The sequence below is a fragment of the Pelodiscus sinensis genome, chromosome 3 (genome assembly GCF_052426305.1).
Source record: "Pelodiscus sinensis isolate ZL-2025 chromosome 3, ASM5242630v1, whole genome shotgun sequence".
Classification (NCBI taxonomy): domain Eukaryota; kingdom Metazoa; phylum Chordata; order Testudines; family Trionychidae; genus Pelodiscus; species Pelodiscus sinensis.
The window spans coordinates 6,120,384-6,140,969 of record NC_143054.1 but is presented as its reverse complement, the minus strand read 5'-3'; the positions used below and the strand labels follow the sequence as shown (position 1 = coordinate 6,140,969).

Sequence of the window (20,586 nt, the reverse complement as noted above, 5' to 3'; positions counted from 1 at the left end):
AGATCTCAGTCCATGGAATGGGTAAAATAATTTACTTTATAGCTTGCTGAGCAACAAATAATACTTTTATCTAATTCAGATATTATCTAGTCTCTTCAGAGTCAATGAGAGCCAAGGCTGCCTCAGCATCTATGAAAATCAGACAATTTTTATTTGTGTTAGGATTGGACTCTCAAAATGGATTTATTATTACCATACAGCTGATGTGTCCCCATAATGGACCAGGAACCCCACTCTATAGAAACACAAAACAAAGAGATGATCCCTGCCCCCAGAATTTTCAATCTAAGGCTACGTCTAAACTGTAGCCTTCTTGTGGGAAAGCATATGCAAATGAAGTGTGGTGTGGAATATCACCACGCTTCATTTGCATAAATAATGAGCAGCCGCTTTTGTGCAAGAGGCTTTTGCGCAAAAAGGAGCTGTGTAGACGGCTCCTTTTTGCGCAAAAACCCCCTCTTGCGCAAGAGCCATTCTTCCTGAAAAAATGAGGAAGACTGGCTCTTGCGCAAGAGGAGGTTTTTGCGCAAAAAGGAGCCATCTACACAGCTCCTTTTTTCACAAAAGCCTCTTGCGCAAAAGTGGCTGCTCATTATTTATGCAAATGAAGCACAGTGATATTCCACGCCGCGCTTCATTTGCATATGCTTTTCTGCAAGAAGGCTACAGTATAGACATAGCCTTAGGGTACGTCTAGACTACATGCCTCTGGCGACAGAGGCATGTAGATTAGGCTACCCGACAGAGTAAAATGAAGCGGCGATTTAAATAATCGCCGCTTCATTTAAATTTACATGGCTGCCGCGTTGAGCCGACAAACAGCTGATCAGCTGTTTGTCGGCTCAGCGCGATAGTCTGGACGCTCCCCTGCCGACATCAAAGGGAGTTGTCGACAACCCAGGTATGCCTCATCCCAGGAGGCGTACCTGGGTTGTCGACAACTCCCTTTGATGTTGGCAGGGGAGCGTCCAGACTATCGCGCTGAGCCGACAAACAGCTGATCAGCTGTTTGTCGGCTCAACGCGGCAGCCATGTAAATTTAAATGAAGCGGCGATTATTTAAATCGCCGCTTCATTTTACTCTGTTGGGTAGCCTAATCTACATGCCTCTGTCGCCAGAGGCATGTAGTCTAGACGTACCCTTAGTGTAAGACAAGAGACAGATTGATAGGTGAGCACAAGGAAACCAAGAGGCAATATTGATTAGCACAATGGCAAATATGTTTGAAAATTCTGACCAATCTTTTGGGCTTCTTCACTGAATAAAAGGCAAATAAAAGATAGGAAATGTCAGCAAAGGAAATATAGCAAATGATGAGAAAATATTTAATTCGGTGTATGTATGTTTTAAATAAAATTCTTGCTTTGCTATTCAGCACTTCTAATTCTCAGTAATTTACATTGAAAAAATATCAGTTTATTTATTGTACCGCACTGAAGGAGAACACTGGTTCATTATTACGACCTATGTAATTCTCTAAGTTCTTATCCTATGTTCATTTTCATGGAATGCTAAACATGTCAGCCTACATGATTAATAAAATTATACAAAATGTGATGTACCTTGAAAATTGATCTGAAAAGGCAGAATTGCCTACGACTGATGAATAATGAATGAGTCAAAGTACACATCATTCTCCTTGGGAATACAGGAATTGCCAGACTGAATCAAACCCAAGGTCCATCTTCTGAAGTATCGTATCTGCAAGAGTGGTCTGCACCCAATATTTGAGGCAGATGCTAGAATCCAACATTATGCAGATATGGAATAATCCCCCAGCCCATCCTTAAATCTCACCTGAACTTCTAAGAGTTAGCAATTGTTATAGTTGTGAAGCATGAGGTTCTTATCCTTTCCAGATTATTTTTGCATCATCTAATTCTAGAGATGCTTCATATTTCTAGAAATATTCAGTCCCTCTATGAATCTTACTAAATTCCTGGCTTTAACAAAATCAGGTGGCAAATAGTTCCAACTTATATGGTGAGTGAAAATATATTTCTTTATATTATCTTCTGATTTGCTATTTTACTGCTTGTTCCCTTGTTCTTGAGTCAAGAGCTTCTGATCCATTTTCTCTAAACCAGTAATTATAAAAGTATGTACAGTAAAACTCCAGTTGTCCGGCATCCAGTGATCTGGCACTCCCGATAGTCCAGCACTAACTGGAACCTGGAATAGTGATAGAAATGTAGCCGTGTTAGTCTGGGGTAGTTGAAGCAAAATGCAGGACAATGTAGCACTTTAAAGACTAACAAGATGGTTTATTAGATGATGAGCTTTCGTGGGCCAGACCCACTTCCTCAGATCAAATAGTGGAAGAAAGTAGTCACAACCATATATACCAAAGGATACAATTAAAAAAAATGAACAAATATGAAAAGGACAAATCACATTGCAGAACAGAAGGGGGATGCGGGGGGGTGGGAAGGGGGAGGAAGGAAGGTAAGTGTCTGTGAATTGCTGATATTAAAGGTAGGGAGAGTGGGATGTTTGTGAGTTAATGGTATTACAGGTGATAATTGGGGAAACTGTCTTGGTAATGGGTGAGAAAGTTCAAAGTCTTGTTAAGTCCTTGTTGGCCAGCCGGACAATTGGAGCTGCTGTTAGCACCATGGGCGCTCGTGGCTGGGAAAGGGCAGGGGAAAAGGGGGAAAGAGATTATAACCGCTGTGACGGGTCTGCCGGGACCCGCACTGCGTCCGGCCGGGGAGGTGGGTGGGGAACGGCGTGGCGAGGGGCAAACCCTCTGCCGTTTTGTAGGAAGGCAGGGGAAGCCCCGCGCAGCCACAAGAGCTAAGTCCCTGAACTTGCCCCGTTCCAACTGTGCCCAGCACCGCGCTGTCGCCAAGTTTCTGTGAGGGGAGCGGGCTTCCCACCCCCCAGACTACAATAGTTACTGCCGAGCAGAGGGGTGAGGGGCGGCGCTGAGGGACCAACCTGGCAGCACCCCAGCTGTTCTGCTCCGCTTTCCCAAGTCCGCCTCTGCTGAAACTGACGAGCGGCAGACTTGGGGAAGTGGCGGAGCAGAGTAGCTGGGGTGCTGCCAGGTTGGTCCCTCAGCGCTGCCCCTCACCCCCCAGCTTGGCGATAACTACTGCCGTAAGGGGGGTAGGGAGCCTGCTCTCCTCCCGGAAACTCTCGGTGGCTGTGCAGGGCTTCCTCCGCCTTCCTGTAAAACAACGGAGGGTTCGCCCCTCGCCGTTCCCCGTCCACCCCCCAGATGCAGAGCGGGTCCCGGCAAACCCATCACAGCCCCCCGCTGGAGTACCTCCTGATACTCTGGCATATCTGACAATCCGGCATCACCTAGGTCCCACAGGTGCTGGATTATTGGAAGTCTACTGTAAAAGAAAAGTTATCTCCCATTCAGCTCTTAAGGTAAACAATTCCAATCTTTTCAATCTCTCTTCATGTAAGTTTTACCCTGAATCATTCTGATCATCTTTCTATTAAGCCCTTTTAACTGTTGCAATATTCTTTATGTAACTTTGAATTCTGCTGTGTGGACCTATACATGGATTGTGGACTATCTTTTGAAATCAGTTTATGAAAAGTTTTCTGTTAAAAGCATTTTCAGAACAGAGCATCTAGATTGGCACGGATGCTTTTCCGCAAAAGCACTTTATGCGGAAAAGCGTCCATGCCAATCTAGACGCACTTTTCTGCAAAAAAGCCCCGATCGCCATTTTCGCCATCAGGGCTTTTTTGCGGAAAACAAATCTGAGCTGTCTACACTGGCCCTTTCGCGCAAAAGCTTTGTGCAAAGGGGACTTTTGCCTGATTGGGAGCAGAGTAGTATTTCCGCAAGAAGCACTGATTTCTTACAGTAGGAAGTCAGTGCTTTGGTGGAAATTCAAGCAGCCGGTGTAGACAACTGGCAAGTTTTTCCAGAAAAGCGGCTGATTTTCCAGAAAAACTGGCCAGTCTAGACATAGCCTAGGGGTTTACAGATCCTAGGATGGGAAAAACCCAGGGTGAGCTAGAAAGGGATATGCAGACCCTAAGGCAGTGTGTGTATATATATATATGTGATAAGCATACACAGTCCTTAGGGAATGCAGAGCCTAGGGAGATGGACTCCAGGAGTAGGCAGAACTCAGGGCAGCATATATGGAGACAGTCTGCAGAGCCCAAGTCAGTCAAGTGTGTGCATGGTGGAGGGGGTCTACCCACGCAGAGCAGGCAGAGCCCTAGGAGGGGTGTGTGTGGGGTGCACTCACCCCCCCCCCGTGTGTAGGGGAGGGGTCGCTCACAGCCCAGAGCAGGCAGAGGTGTGGGGGGGGCGCTCACACGCCCCACAGAGGGCAGAGAGGCGCGTGTGTGGGGGGCACTTACATGCCCCAGTAGGGGGCACAGGTGTGTGTATGTGCGGGGGGTGCACGCTCCCCCCCTCAGAGCGGGTACAGTGAAGGGGGGGCCGTTCCCCCCCCAGCAGGCAGCCGCACGCTCCGCGCTTTGAGGGAAGCCGGGCTGCGCGACGCCCCTAGTGCAAAGCGCGCAGCCGTTGGCAGGGGGCGGGTCTCTCGCCCCGCCGCACGCGCCCCTGCCCCCAGACCAACGGCCAGCGCGCGCCGGCCGCTCACGGACTCCGCACGCGCGCGGGGCCGATGACCGCGGCGCCCCGCCGCCTCCTGCGCACTCTGCGCGGCTCGCCGCTCGGCATGGGGGACGCGGCCTCCAGGCTGCCCGGCCGAGGAGAGGCCCTGCCCGGCCGGAGCCAGAGCATCCGGGTCTCAGGTAGGGGTGGACCCCGAACCCGGGCTCCTGGTGCCGAGGCGAGCGAACCCACTCGAGGCCCCTTTCTGGTGGGGAGGGGGGGGGGAGATGTGTGACTGGAGCAGGGGCGCGTGGGCTCTCGCACATGCGCCGTGCATGCTGACTCCCCCCCTCTTCCTCGGTGTGAGCGCAGCGCAGGCGCACAGTGCCTCCCTCCCACTCTGGGGATGGCAGGGGCGCATGCGCGCCGCTCTCCCCTTTCGGGACGCTTCCTGCGCGCGCTCTGCTCCTTGCCCGCCTGGAGTGCGGGCGCGCGCCGCGAAGAGAGGGCCAGAGCGCACGCGCAGTGGGAGACCCCGCCTCAGAGAAGGAGCTGGGAGTGGGCAGGTGTGGAAGGGCTCCTGGCGTGGGTCACCTCCCTTGGCCAGCGCACTTGGTGGGGCTCCAGCCCAGGATACCCTTGGGCTGAGGGGGCTGTTTGCTGCATTGCTCCATGCACCCAGCCCCACTGCAGAGTGTGGGGTGACTGCCCTAGACTGGTGGTGGGCAACTTGCAGCCCATTGGGGGGGGAGGGTGTGTGGCCCACCAGACATTTTGTTTATCATTGCCCAGGACGGAATCTGCTAGCTTCTAGCTTTCTAGGCTTTTTTTCTTACTGGTGTTACTAAAGTGACATGCTTGCAAAGCAAGTGTGCCCAGGAAAGCTCACAGTAGCATCTACATCATGGGTTCCCAAACTGGGGGGTAGGGGGGAGGTGAAGAAATTCCAGGGGTGTGCGTGAGGCAACCTAGTTTCTCCCTCCCCCATGCCCTGCAAAGAAATTCCAGGGGGGGGGGATGCAAGGTGACCTCTCCCTCCCCCATGCCCTGTTCAGTTTTTTGGTTTTTTTTTTTGCTCAAGAAGTTTTGCTGCTATTTGGAAGGGGGGGGAGGGTTGAGGGTTTTTCAAAAATCAAAAAAGGGGGGCATGATGCCAAAAAGTTTGGGAACCACTGATCTACATGTTTTTTTTAGTCTTTAAGGTTCTGCAAGACACTTTGTTTTTTAAGCTTTTCCAGTTACAAACTAACTCCTCTTAGTTCAAGGGTATGTGAAGTCAGGCGTGTACTGATTAAGCACAATGTTGACTATGAGATCTTTGCACTCCCGCTGTCTAGTCAAAGTGCTGTTACAGTTCAGTTGGCACACCTCACAAATTCTAGGTACGCAAGTGCAGTTAGTTTCATAGGATAGGGTAGTTCTACTATCTTGGATATGACAGTCTTGTGTCCCACTGAAATGGAGTGCCACTCATAAGGCCTACTCAAGGGCGTACATTGCCCACTGCTGCCTTAGACAGTGGGAAACAGATGCTGCCCCAGGCAGCCAGAGCAAGGCAGCACTGGTGTCAGTTGGGGCCAGATGGGTGCCAAGGGGTCGGAGAATGGGTTTGTACTAGATAGAATGTGAAAGTGCATTTTGTTTGTGAGAATGGAAGTGTGAGACTAGAAATGTGGGGACAAATCCATCCTTTGTGTGACCCTAAAAATGCAAATGGGGTCAGTGACATATTGGAGCAATGCTAGGGCATAGATACCTGTAATGGAAAATGGAGAAATGTAGATTTTCCACATGGGGTGAGCTAAGATATCTGCTATTCTGGTAGTAGCTGCTTGTTGTCTTATTGCACCATATCAGCCCTTCCATTTGTCATTTTTGTCCATTCTCACAAACCTAGGAGCAGAGATTTGTCTCCGTTACTTGCTTAGCATGGTAGGATGTTTCATCCTCAACAATAAAGTTTTCTTAAGGTTTTATGACTGTTAATATTTTAATAAGATATTTCATATGTTGCAATGGATTCGAGTTTAAGCAGATTCCAACATAATGCCATAGATTAAAAGACTTTTTGTTTCATTTATGCTGTAAGTTCATATGCACTACTGTAGCAGAAATAATACATCATAATTGGCTGTTTTCTGGAACTGCTGGCATTCTGCTACAAAAGCAAACATACCTAATTTCTCTCTCTAATTTTAATTTTTTTTTTAAATTAGAAAAAGCCATATTTTTTTCTGCTTCAGGCTGTGGTGCAGACTCCCTGTTTTTCTGGGCCCCTGAAAATGAGAATAAATAATATTTACTTGCAGAATTTGGCTCTTCTAAATCCTTCAAGTTTGGGAACTGCTTTGAGAACTTTGGAAGAAAACCAGTGTTCTCAGTAACTGAAAATATTTTTTACTTTAAAAATTAATTCACAATAAGAATGTTTCCTGCTTTGCCTTTGAAGGCAAATCAGATCTATCCAGCAGAACAATTAATCGTCTTGGCTCAAGCAGTATTGTTTGCTGCATGTCATACTTTTTGGTGACTGAAAACCTTACATTTACTGTCATTATCACTACATATGTATAATATCTAAAGGCACCAAGGTAGGAGCATGATCCTACTGTGCTAAGCATTGTACAAGGGAATATTAAAAGACAGCATCTGCCCCAGATTATCATTGTCATAATATGACAACATACAATGGGGAGATGGATGAAACAGACATACAGAAGGGTGGGAAATTGGATAACAGTAAAACAAGCATGCTTTTATATAATAAGCAGTAGTTTCAGCCACTGTCAGCTGGCAGTTTGGAGGTACAGTATGACAGCAGACGTAAGTCTTAAGGGAGGAAGAAATCAATAGCTGGATTTTGATGGGGAACAGAGTGGAAGAAAGCATGGATGTGCTGTGAGAGAAACATACTAATAGGTTATAAAGACTGACATCTTTGGCAGAACGATGGAAGGGGCTGATGGCTTGTCAAGATGATATATTTGATTAGAGTGGGGCTAAATCATGATGTGTCTTAAAGGTGAAGACAAGACACTTCTGTTTGAGTTTGTGGCAAAAGATGAGCCAGTTGATGCAAAGGTGCACTATGGAGATTATGCATGAACTAAAGGGAGGAAACGTTTCAATGATCAAAGCCAAAGCATGCAGTGCTAAGGAGTTTGACAAAAGATACACTGGGTCAAATTTTGCCCCAGTTTACACTCTGTAATCCCATAAGCAGAAGAATTTGGGCCACTTGTGTAAAATTTACTCATTTTACAGGGTACAATAATTTAATTTACCACTGTAAGATTTTGTTCTTTGTGCGTCAACTTGGTATCTGCAGAGTGGATAAATATAGATAATTTTTTTAAAGTGACTTTTTAAAATGTAAATTGGATTTTGTTGTTTTAAATCAGATTTTTAAATGTTATTGTTTGAATTATAATATTCTGTTCTTTTAAAAAACTGGTTTATTTTTAAAATGAAATCTGAATTTAGTACAAAATAAGAGAAGGCCTAAATGTATGATCTTGTGTAATATTTAAATAAAAAATATGCTGATTCAATTAACCTCTATCGAGTAATCTGAGTTAAAGGTTTCTTTTTTATATAAAGAATGATACTTTCACCCTGATTCTAACTTTTAAGGTCAAGCTTTATAAGTGTGACACAGTAGGTCATGTACTGTATTAAAGGTTTGATCCTGTGTGACATCCAGGTTCTGTGCTTTTGGGTACAAGAACCTTGCAAAGTCATCAAAGATACGGGAACCCAGACTCTGACTTTAGGACATGCCACCTTGCATTTCATTGGATAAATGGACAGTAAGATGGATAGAAAGATGGCAAGAAGGCCGGGCCCAGCGGGTAGTGATCAATGGCTCGATGTCAGGATGGTGGTCGGTTTCTAGCAGAGTGCCCCAAGGTTCGGTTCTAGGACCAGTTTTGTTCAATATCTTTATTAATGATCTGGATGAGGGGATGGATTGCACCTTCAGCAAGTTTGCGGATGATACTAAGCAGGGGGGAGAGGTAGATACGCTTAAGGGCAGAGATAGGGTACAGAATGACTTAGACAAATTGGAGGATTGGGCCACAAGAAATCTGATGAGGTTCAACAAGGACAAGTGTAGAGTCCTGCACTTGGGACGGAAGAATCCCAAGCATAGTTACAAGCTGGGGACCAACCGGTTAAGTAGTAGTTCTGCAGAAAAGGACCTGGGGGTTACAGTGGATGAGAAGCTAGATATGAGTCAACAGTGTGCCCTTGTAGCCAAGAAGTCTAATGGCATATTGGGGTGCATTAAGAGGAGCATTGCCAGCAGATCCAGAGATGTCGTCATTCCCCTTTATTCGGCTTTGGTGAGGCTGTATCTGGAGTATTGTGTCCAGTTCTGGGGCCCCCACTACAAAAAGGATGTGGACGCATTGGAGAGGGTCCAGCGGAGGGCAACCAAAATGATTAGGGGGCTGGAGCATATGACCTACGAGGAGAGGCTAAGGACTTGGGTCTGTTTAGTCTGCAGAAGCGAAGAGTGAGGGGGTATTTGATAGCAGCCTTCAACTTCCTGAAGGGAGGTTCCAAAGAGGATGGAGAGAGGCTGTTCTCAGTAGTGACAGATGGCAGAACAAGGAGCAATGGTCTCAAGTTGTGGTGGGAGAGGTCCAGGTTGGATATTAGGAAAAACTATTTCACTAGGAGGGTGGTGAAGCACTGGAATGGGTTACCTATGGAAGTAGTGGAGTCTCCATCCCTAGAGGTGTTTAAGTCTCGGCTTGACAAAGCCCTGGCCGGGTTGATTTAGTTGGAATTGGTCCTGCCTAGAGCAGGGGGCTGGACTTGATGACCTTCTGAGATTTCTTCCAGTTCTATGATTCTATGATTCATCATGACCATCCATTAATCCCATTTGGTTGTTCTCATAATCCTATTTTATAGTTTCTCCCTACATGAGTTCTGATTGGCTCTTTTTTCAGTTTGAGTGGTTCCCTGCACTATGCAGATTTACTCTGCAGGCAATTGACAAACACTAATCTGCTCAGTACCTACCAGTCCTTGCTTGTGGATGGCTCCGGAGACTTCAAGTAAATGTCCTTGCTTTGTTTCCTTGCATGTGTATGGAGAGCTACAACATACATAAATCCATTAGGGTTTCAATTTCCACTCTGTCTCTAAACAAATACTGAACTGCAAAAGATGTGGGTACACAAGAAGAAGACTTGGACTGTTGTTAGTTTTGTTTTTCTGGGGATAGTGGAGGATGGGAATGAAGGAGTTATGTAATAAGGCAGTAGGAGCAGAGTATGCCACAAGAAAGGAGCAATGCATGTGTCAGAGCAGGACACTGTTGGAAGAAAGAATGATGTTTTTCGGAGTGCAGACTCCAGTATTGATTTTTACACCTGGAAGCTGGGGGAGGAAAGGGGAATTGCCATGACTGAGGTGCTAAAGAATACCCTGTTCAGGAATACTTGAAAGAAATTCCTATACCTCTGGATTTAAAAAAGGAATGTGCCAAATGTAAACAGTCCAACTAAGAGATGTGAGGCCTGGTTCTTAAAATGAAATGATGTTATAGAAAATGTTTCTCAAAATCTGAACAACTTTTTTCAACTGGTTAGTAAACATACCATGGATCATCTATGATGTTTTACTATGCTTATAAGTGATAACGTAGATTATCTTAAATTTCTGTTTTGAGTGGATTATTTAGGAAGTTCAAAATGTGATTGGTATGTTTGAGGTATTTGTCTATTATTTTCATTGTTACTGCTGGATTTCTGAAATTTTTGTATCCTTTAATCTAATCAATCAGTAAAGTTTTATTAAGGATTTATGAATATTAACATTTGAATAAGCTGTTTTGTATGCTGCTATAGATATGAGTTTAAGCAAATTCCAACATGATTCCATAGATTAAGACTGCTGTAAATATGATGCAACAAATTCTTCTTTTGCAACAAACATTTCATTGACAAGTTCAGTCATTGTGACCCAGCCATGCTGCATCTGGCAGAACAGACAATGCTGGAACGTTGCTGAATACAGTGTACAAAAAAGAAATTGGATAGTGTGCAAATAACGTTGATGGGGAAATGCATTCATCAGAATCTTGAAGGGTGGAGCAGTGTACACAATAATTCAATTACATGTATGTATGTGTGACAACAGAAGATGGTGTTGTCTGTTTTACAGAAACAGTTGATACACCAGGGAATACCCATATAACAGAATATTTAAAAGCAGCAGCAGTAAGAGTATAACAAACTGTACAAAAATTCATGTGCATGGCTTTGTCATGGACAATGCTGCAAAAGTAGCAAAGATGAGAAGAAATCAAGAGAATGAAAGGAACCTGGGCTACGTCTACACTGGCCCCTTTTCCGAAAGGGGCATGCTAATTTTCAACTTCAGAATAGGGAAATCGGCGGGGGATTTAAATATCCCCCGCGGATTTAAATAAACATGTCCGCCGCTTTTTTCCGGCTTGGGGAAAAGCCGGAAAAAAGCGTCTAGACTGGCCCGATCCTCCGTAATAAAGCCGGAATAAGAGATCCTCCGGAATAGGGCTTTATTCCGGAGGATCGGGCCAGTCTAGACGCTTTTTTCCGGCTTTTCCCCAAGCCGGAAAAAAGCGGCGGACATCTTTATTTAAATCCGCGGGGGATATTTAAATCCCCCACGGATTTCCCTATTACGATGTTGAAAATTAGCATGCCCCTTTCGGAAAAGGGGCCAGTGTAGACGTAGCCCTGAAGTATAACAGAGGTGCAGCGCTAATTTGATGTTTCTTTCAGGCAGAGAGTTAAGTATAACTTCAGGAATAAAGGAAAATGTTGTATTTTGCAATTTCAACTTCCAGAACATTTTGCTTCAGCTGCACTGAAGAGAGCAGGAGGATCCAAAACTAGTTTTCTTCTAAGATGTACAGTGGAATTCATTGATTTGGTAATTTGATTATTGAACTATCTTAGTCTGATGATAATTTATGAAGATCATTGAACTATGGAAATATGTTGAAAATATGCTGAATATATTGAAATCTATTTCTATAGTTTATCTAAACTGCAAAAATATTACTGCTGTATTGCTGATGCTGTTGAAATTTGGAAAGAACTTCATGACATTGAAGAAAAAAAATACTTGAAATTCCAGGCGATAAAAGAAGTGGATGGATCAAGCACTTACTCTGTTTAATTTTCATGCCAATATTCTCAACCCAGAGTACTGTGGTAGATGACTAACTACTGAAGTGACATGGCACAAGCATCTAATAATCACCCATCAATCATACCAACCATAGTATATTTCAGCGCTGAAGGTGAACCAGTCAAGCAATATGTATGTGTTTGTTGATAAGTCGCACCACTGAACTGGTGGAATTTACTAGCTAAGAACCTGGAACCAGAGTTAGTTGAAGTGCTAAACCAGCTTTTGAGAGCGGTACCCTCCTCTGCAAGCACAGAAAGAACCTTTATTTATTTATTTATTTATTTTATTGGACTAATTCAGAAAAAGTTGAGAAATTGTTGGGAAGTTGAAAACTCAGGAAAACTTGTCTTTTTCTTTGTTTATTAATAAAAATGAGAGCGAGATGAGCTTATTAATTTTAAAAGTTTGAAAGATAGCCTAAGTGAATAGGAACTTAAGCACCAGTCATTTTCACTTAGGCATATTTGGAAGTTTTTTCCAATCTGACCTGAAATAATCAATTTGCTGTCCACAGTTAATCCATCTGTTTTATAAATAATTTAGTTACTCATGTGAAACATGTTTAGATACGAGAAGTTTAAATATCTAAAATGTATAAGGTTGTTTTGTTAATAAAAATAAATTTTATATGGTATTTTGTGTGGTAATTAAATTCCATTTATGGTATTAATGCAGCTTACTGCAAATATGTACAAAAAGTTAATTATCTAATAAATAAGCAATATATCATTCATCATTTTCTAATATACAAAAATGTACAATTAATAAGCTGAAAATATTTAGCTATATAATTGTTTAAATAAATGTAGTTATAATGTGTTCTATGTAGCAAAAAGATTTACGAAGTCTAGTGTAATGGATTTATTTAGTTATAAATTAACATGCTTTAATGATTATATTAACTAAGGAGAATGTACTTTGCTTTTTATAACTGATATATGAATGGAAAGGTTGATTCAAATCAATGGTTTAAATCAAGGCTTTCCATTTGGTGATTTAAATCAGTCCACCTGGGTAACTATATGCTTAATTAGAAATTATATACCTACAGGGAACTGTAAAAATTAAAAGTGGATGAATTAGGTGCAAATTAAGTTTTAAAATTTAGTATAAAGTTTACTTGGGCCACATTTATGTGGATGGAGGTAGCTGAGTGTAAAATACAACTGGTAGTTTAAAATGCCTAGTTTTCAGTATTTTAAGGGAATCTAGTTTTTTTTATTGAAAGTTACATTTTATCAAGTTCTCCTGCAAGCTGAGTTGTATTGGTTTTTTGATTGATTTTTCTATATTTTGACACTGTCTTTCTGTCTCCCCATTCACCTACCAATGGTCTTCATTAATACATGATATTCTAATCCATGTTTTCTTTCTCTTTAACTCCTAGCCCATTCATTATGTGGAATGGATATGAGCTGAACCTGTATACTATGTTTTTCATATTATTTTAAGGATATTACTAATTTAGGGCCTGATCTTGTAATGTGCTTAAACTCAGCAACGTACAGGATAAGCACTTTAAACGGTATAGTATATTCTATTAATTTTTCTAAAGTAACATTAGCCAGATGTAGTATATAAAGATGTATTTGTATTATAAGTTTCAAAGATATTTTGGCCTTGGAAAGGGTTCAGAAAAGGGCAACTAAAATGATTAGGGGTTTGGAATGAGTCCATATGAAGAGAGGCTAAAGCGATAGGGACTTTTCAGTTTAGAAAAGAGGAGACAGGGGGGGATATGATAGCGGTATATAAAATCATGAGTGGTGCGGAGAGGGTGAATAAAGAGAAGTTACTGATTAGTTCCCATAATAGAAGAACTAGAGGACATCAAATGAAATTAATGGGTAGCAGGTTTAAAACTAATAAAATAAAGTTCTTCACACCGCGCATAGTCAACCTGTGGAACTCCTTCCCAGAGGAGTCTGTGAAGGCTAGGACTATAACAGAGTTTAAAGAGAAGCTAGATAATTTCATGGAGGTTAGGTGCATAAAAGGCTATTAGCCAGGGGATAGAAATGGTGTCCCTGGCCTCTGTTTGTCAGAGGCTGGAGATGGATAGCACGAGACAAATTGCTTGATCGTTGTCTTCGGTCCAGCCCCTCTGGGGCACCTGGTGCTGGCCACTGTCGGCAGACAGGCTACTGGGCTAGATGGACCTTTAGTCTGACCCAGTATGGCCATTCTTATCTTCTTATGTTCATTTGACAAAATATATTACAAGAGCAATGTGCAAATGGTTTGGTTTGCAGAGGTCACTAGGACCTGAAGATATAGGTGATGCTTTAGTTATGTTTAGCATGGTTCTGTTTTGTCATAAGGTATTCAGAAATCAAAAGAGGAATTCTGCTTCAGATTTCTAACAGCACAGATTATGAAATCATCATACCGTAATTGATATATATTTTTGAAGTTTCTCCTATCTTTTTCATAGGAATCTTGGTAAATTTCTATGAAGTATCATTTTTTGGTAATCAACTTGAATTTATTTGATCTTCGGTAATTTTTCTCAGTCTTGGAACTTACACCATATAAACATTTTGCTGTTTTTCTTCACTATAGTAAGCTACCTAAATTCATTTTTAAATGTGTTAGAGTGTATTGTCATGCCGTGTAGCAAAATTAAATATCACTTGTATTATCTTCACTAATCAAAGTTTAGTTATTACAATGATCTTTGGTTGTTATATCAAATCTTTATACGAGTAGATTGGAGGTGTTAACACTTTAATTGACGCTACATATACACCTCCCCCCAATTATAAATATATTTTGTCTTAAATTTTGTGAGATGGTAGGATGTGGAACTCTTGCTCCAATAATCTGATCAGTAAGTAATGCTCAAAATAATTTTTAGCTCGTCATTTTGTTTGTGGTCTCAGTTCTGGACTTTGTTTCTGGGATATAAATCTTTCTACGCCAATCAGTAGATCGTGATTGACAGGTCATTTATGGCGTCTCTAACGGTCGATCTCAGTCTTAGTCAATGTTCCCTCTAAGGTGTGCACCTGTGCTGTGTGCACAAAAAAAATAAGCCTGCTCACCTCTTTCGCAGCAGCACTCACCTTCCTGCTGGACCTCTAAGGTGAGTGTGTGGCTGCTCCCACAGCCGGGGCATGTGGCAGGTGGGGATTGGGATGTGACACGCCTGGGACCACATTTGGGGACCGCTGCTCTGGTGGCCGTGGCTGCTCCGGCTGCTGCTGAGGCTGCGTTGCGGGCAGGTTTCTGCTGTTGGGGTTTGCGGCCACATGGTGGGTGGGTAGGCTGCTGCCACCAGGGGTTGGGGTCATGGGCGGGTGGGATGCTGCCGCCGGGGGCTGGGGTAGCGGCCGCGTGAAGTATTTGCTGCTACACCTATTCTGTACTGGCGAGGGCAACCCTGACTCCCCAGTGCTCCCGCTGGCTCCCGGGCTTCCCTTGACTCCTATCAGTACAAACACTGCTTCTACCACCATTGCTGGAGATGCACCACCTCCTCCTCCTCCACACCATTAGTTTAACTGGTGCAACTTAGATGTGTAGTCAAGTCTTGCCTATAATACAATACCTGGTACAAGAGAGCTCTGATTCTGGTCAGTCTTTAGGCACTACAGGTTGAACCTCCCTAGTCTGCCATTCTCTGGTCAGGCAACATCCGTGGTCTGGCACGATTTTAGGTAGACTCAGCACAAGGGTGGTCAAGTTGCCCGTGGTCCCATAAAATTTGTTTATAGCCAGCAATCCTGGCCCTCATTGTTCTGTGTTATTTAGCTCTAATTTACCCCTAAAAGTCTTCTAAGAGCCTAGTAAGCAGTGGAAGTGTTGGTTATGCTGCTAGACAATACTGACCTCCCGTGGTTCAGCAAATTCTCTGGTTTGGCACCAGTTAAGTCTCGAGGGTGCCGAACTAGAGAGTTTCAACTGCACTATAATACAAATTAATAACAACAATACAAGTGTCCAGGTATGCACCCAGTGGGCCGTATTCATCCTTAGTGTAACCCCATAGTATTAGAAGATTGTTCTCTTAGGCTATGTCTACACTGTGCTGGTTTTGCACAAGAAATATGCAAATGAGGCTAAGTGTGGAATATTACTGAGCCTCATTTGCATAATTAATGAGCGGCCGCTTTTTGTGCAAAAAGGAGCCATCTACACAGCTCCTTCTTACACAAAACCCCCCTCTTGCACAAGAGCTATTCTTCTGCTTTTTTTTTTCTTCCAGGAAGAACGCTTCTTGTGCAAAACCCCCCTCTTGTGCAAGAGTCCTGGAGAAGAGTGGGGTCAGCAGGCACAAATAGTAGGGATTTGGCTTGGGACGGAGGCTGGACTTGGTTACTCTCTTTTGCCTCTGATGTCATTAGTACACATAGGTGAACTTTTGGGACATACTTATTCTATATTAATGCAGAAGGAAAACATACTCATTTCCTTAGATTTAATTAATTTCATATGGAATTTTTAATGAAAATATTAGGAAAATTGTGTTTTCTTAGGAATGTCATTCCTCCAATAGCTAGTTAAATTCTTTTATACATGTTGATGAAAGTCGGTTGAACCTTCATAGACTGTGAACATGTTAAGGTAAATTAATGTAATAAAAGTATAACTAACCTTTTTAAACACAGTGGAATTTGTTTTGCATTTTTACTTGCTTACTGTAACGGATTTGCCTTTTCCATTAATCTTTCTTTTACCATCTCAAAATATGCAGTATATTAGCTTGGTTGGTTGGTTGAGCTGAAAAACTTTTTTTGTTGTCTGTTGTAAAACATAGTAGTATTTTTATTTGGCTCAATGCTAATATTTGAAGATTGGCATTTGTTGCATTATCTCGTCAATCCCTTCATGTGAAAGAGACCTTTTAAATTTTATAGATCATCTAATCAGAAAACAGGAGAGCAGTACTACAAGTAAGCCTGCAACTGAACATCCAGAAAGCCTAAATGTGGGCACCTGACAGACTATCCAAATCCCCTGTGTAATGCCTATTACAGTTGCCAACAAAAAGATTAGTTCAAACACAACCAATCAGTAAGCTAATACAGTATATATGTTGAGAGGGAAATCACTTGCAAGTGAATAAAAAACCAAATTCTACTACATTTTAAAAGGTTAGTTTGACTTTTGTGCCATTGCTTTATGGCATGTTTAGAAGCGATGAAGATTCAAATGATTTTTGGCAACATCTGTCACTAGAATTTAACCAGATATCTCAGGAATGATATTCCTTAGAGGACATAATTTTCCTAATATCATTTTATTTAACAGTGCCATATTCATTTCCTTTTACTTAGTTCATTTAATGTCTTTTCTTTCTGCATTAATAGGCTTTAGGGGCAAACTGATTTCATATCTCTTTTGAAGTATAAAGGGAGGAAAGCAAAGTTGAGTGTAGCTCAGTCCTCAGCGCTACTTTAATTTATACTGGCTTGTAATGGCATATGGACTATCACACTGGCAGAGAGCACTGGAACTCAGTGAACAATGACCAGGCCCATTAAATCTCCAATACTTTCCTATAAAGGTTGTGTGTGTGGTGTTGAGCTCGATATGCTGGTTTTATGCCATTTGGAAATTCCTGCATGTCAGGACAATCTCCAGCTATCCATAAGGACTTTTATTGTTTTGGGCCTTCAAAGAGGATGCTGTATACAGCAGGATCTGGCCCATCATTTATCTAGTACGTAAAGATTTATACCATTTTGTTAGTTTGGGGAATTTTTAATGTGTCAACATAGCAATTCTAACATTTGTATAAAAAACGTGAGTTTTTTGGTGGAACTACTGAATTAAATATGAATGCATTTAATGGTTTTTCATAACATCAGTAAAAATGCATAAACAGTTCTGGGAATTTGCTGAATCATATAAAATGTAAAATTTTATAATAGAATTATTGGATGAAGTCCGTGAATACATCTGATAGATTTTTTTTTTTTGGAATGTGAGCAATGATTAAAAAAATCCTGTTGACTATGTGACAGGTCTGAAAAATTAACACACTGTATCACCATACAGTAACTTCACAACCATGTCCCAAATGTAGTTTCAAGTTTATTATATATAGGTAAATAAGAAGGAACATTCCCACAGGAGGGACAATTCGGAGGTCTGACTAATACCAAGTCGATAGACTCTGTGTATTGTATTTCTCAAGTTTCAATTTTCCTTTCCAGCTCATCAGAAGAGGAAAGTGTGCATCTCTTGTTTTTAAAGAATGACCCTCAGTGCGTTTTTGATCCATTGATTTCTGTATGTTTATTACATTTTTATTATAGTTTGACCAAGCATGGTGAAATGACTTTATATTTTTCTGTGGCTCCTTATTTTTAGTTCTTGAAAGAGATGATTTCTGACATTCTTGAGTGGTTGCAATGTCTCTTTAGATTATGCATGCAATATTTTCCTTTGAAAATAGTGATGGGAGTAGAAATCTGCATGTCATGTATCCTCTCCCTTTTACATTTTTATATGTTTTTTTTAACTTTTGGCATTTGTACCTAACTGTTAAATAATTATTATCAGACCAAAAATGAAACTGTGAAAATTATTAAGAATTAGCCTGATACTGGCAAAAGGAACGATTCTTTAGCCCATTCTTGCCTTTACCTTTTTGAAGATGTTGCAGAAGGCAAATGCAGCTCTCAAGATAACACTGCATTGCTGAAAAACTTTAACTTCCTTATCACCTTTAAATACAACATGCCTACAACGAGCTACGTCATTCATTAATAAGTACTTGACAAGACAAAACCAAGCTAAATGTAAAAAACCAAAAACATCCCTCCCCCCGCCACTCATTGCAGTCCCTGGAGTTTCATGTAGACTACTTAGCATTCTTCTCACACTCAAATGTGTGCACTGGCATGAAGCACAAAGCCATACCCTCTATGGACTGCGGAGGTAGCTCTCCACGGAGTTTCTCCCTGGCAACAGAATACAGGTTGCTGGGAAACAGCATTACTTAAAGAGTACAAACTTTACCCAACTGGCAGCCTCTTGAATGCAAATAAGGTCTGAAGGAAACTCATACTGCAGATACCCTAACTTCATAAAATAAAAAATTCAAAAGGGTCCTTTTTCAGAGTATTATTTATATATGTTGCTCTGAAGATTTATTCCAAATTGTGAAACAAAAGGGGATAACTATACCTAGTGAAAGTTAGTGCTTTGGCATGCAAGGTTTAATAGTTGCTTGCGACGATGGTTTTGGAAGACTTGTATCTAACAGTGGTGGGAAAATACTGGCTGTTTTGCCAGGGTTAGTCCCTAGTGGGCTGCTGCTGTATTTTCCTATGCCTTCACAGGTATGGGTGATTGCAGTTCCCGTTGGCCATGGATTGCTGTTCCTGGCCAATGGGAACTTTGAAAAGTGGTGTCCTGGTTCGCGCTGCTTCCCACATTCCCATTGTCCAGGAACAGCGATCTGTGGCCAGTGGGAGTGGCAATCACCTGTACTTGTAGAAGCACAGGTCAATATAGTGGCGGTGGCCCGCCAGGGGCCAACTCTGGTGAGCAGCCATTTTATTGCCCTCCTGTGATCTAGCACATAAGGGCCCAAACCTTGCATTTTTAAAAATAAACTGTCAGGAGGAGAAGTAAACCCAGGAATTACATTGACACAGGATTTTTTATTTCATATTACAGGCAACCCTCACACTTACAACCTAATTGGTTCCTGGAGAACTGTTGTAAGTTGAGCTATAGTAAGTTGAACCCTTTTTTTCCCTAGGTGCAATGATAAAAATGGGGGTTCTGTTCCTTGTCCGCTTTGCCTCCTGGGAGTTGTAATCTGTGGCATGAGCTGCTCGCAGAGCCGGCTGGGGGCTGTGCCGGGGGACGGCGGGAAGGTACGAGCTGCTCCCAGAACCAGTTGGGGGCTGTATTGGGGAAAGATGGCAAGGCGGTGGCTGGAGCAAGGCGGTCGTAAATGCGGGGGGGGGGATCATATGTTGGGTGGTCGTAAGTCGGGGGTCGCCTGTACTATATAATACCCCAGGGATAAATATGGTCCATTTTGCCAATAGTTTAAGTCGATTTTATCATCAAAGAAACTATTGGGGTTAATTTGATCTACATTTAGGAAAGTCTGTGAGTGTAACAAATGCGCAGAAAACAAAATTTATTGGAAAAGCTGACTGTTTCCATGTAAGCTTAAATTCTGTTGTGCCGAACTACAGCAGGACAAATGGAGCCCAACTGTACTTTCAGTTATATCCAGGTAGCTCAATTGACATTACTTACAAGAACAGATTAGGTGAGACTCTGGACCATGATATATAAATCACCCACTATTTGCCAACTCTGTCAATGGGCTACCTTAAATATAATAGGATCTGATTCTCCATTTTATCAGTTTATAGCACCAGAGCTATATGACTTCTCTAGACTCATATGTGCATACAACTGTTGTATTTGAGGATCAGGCTTAACAATGTATGCAAGTTAGTATGCTGGGCTATTACAGATATTAGTAAGTGCTTATATGGTAAATGAAAACTATATTATAGTCTAAATTGTGACCTAGTTAGCATAGCAGCATAAGAGTTTCTTTGCCTCTTGTGTTGATGATCCATATCACACGTAACAGAATAGGCGAGATGGTGTGCTCCATATTGTAGTACATTTCTCCCAGGATGGTGGGAATGGGGGAGGGGGCATAGCTTTGGTCTGACCCTCACCTAAATGTACTGGGCAATATACATAGTGTTAGGTATAGACTAATACAGTTTGTTCCTCTCTCAAAAGAACAGGGTCCCAAGAGGGAGCTAATGACTCAATCTAATCATACTTGTGATTGAATTTAGGCACTACAGCAGCACATTTTCAGCTGTGCCTCTGAAATACTTCAGTGTAAACGCTC

At 42.2% G+C, this 20,586-nt stretch overlaps 1 protein-coding gene across 3 annotated transcripts in view; it reads left to right on the top strand.

Annotated features, from left to right (window-relative positions):
* The first annotated feature begins 4,503 nt into the window (after positions 1-4,503).
* MSRA (methionine sulfoxide reductase A) overlaps positions 4,504-20,586 on the top strand; it is a 420,629-nt gene continuing 404,546 nt past the window's right edge. The window contains exon 1 of one of the 3 annotated variants that reach the window (XM_075923252.2): positions 4,504-4,741. In XM_075923252.2, the coding sequence (XP_075779367.1) occupies positions 4,612-4,741 (130 nt within the window). In that variant the 5' untranslated portion in view covers positions 4,504-4,611. Of the gene's footprint in view, positions 4,742-4,932; positions 5,108-20,586 lie in introns of those variants that run through there. The other 2 variants (XM_075923251.2, XM_089776989.1) reach the window with 2 other exon arrangements.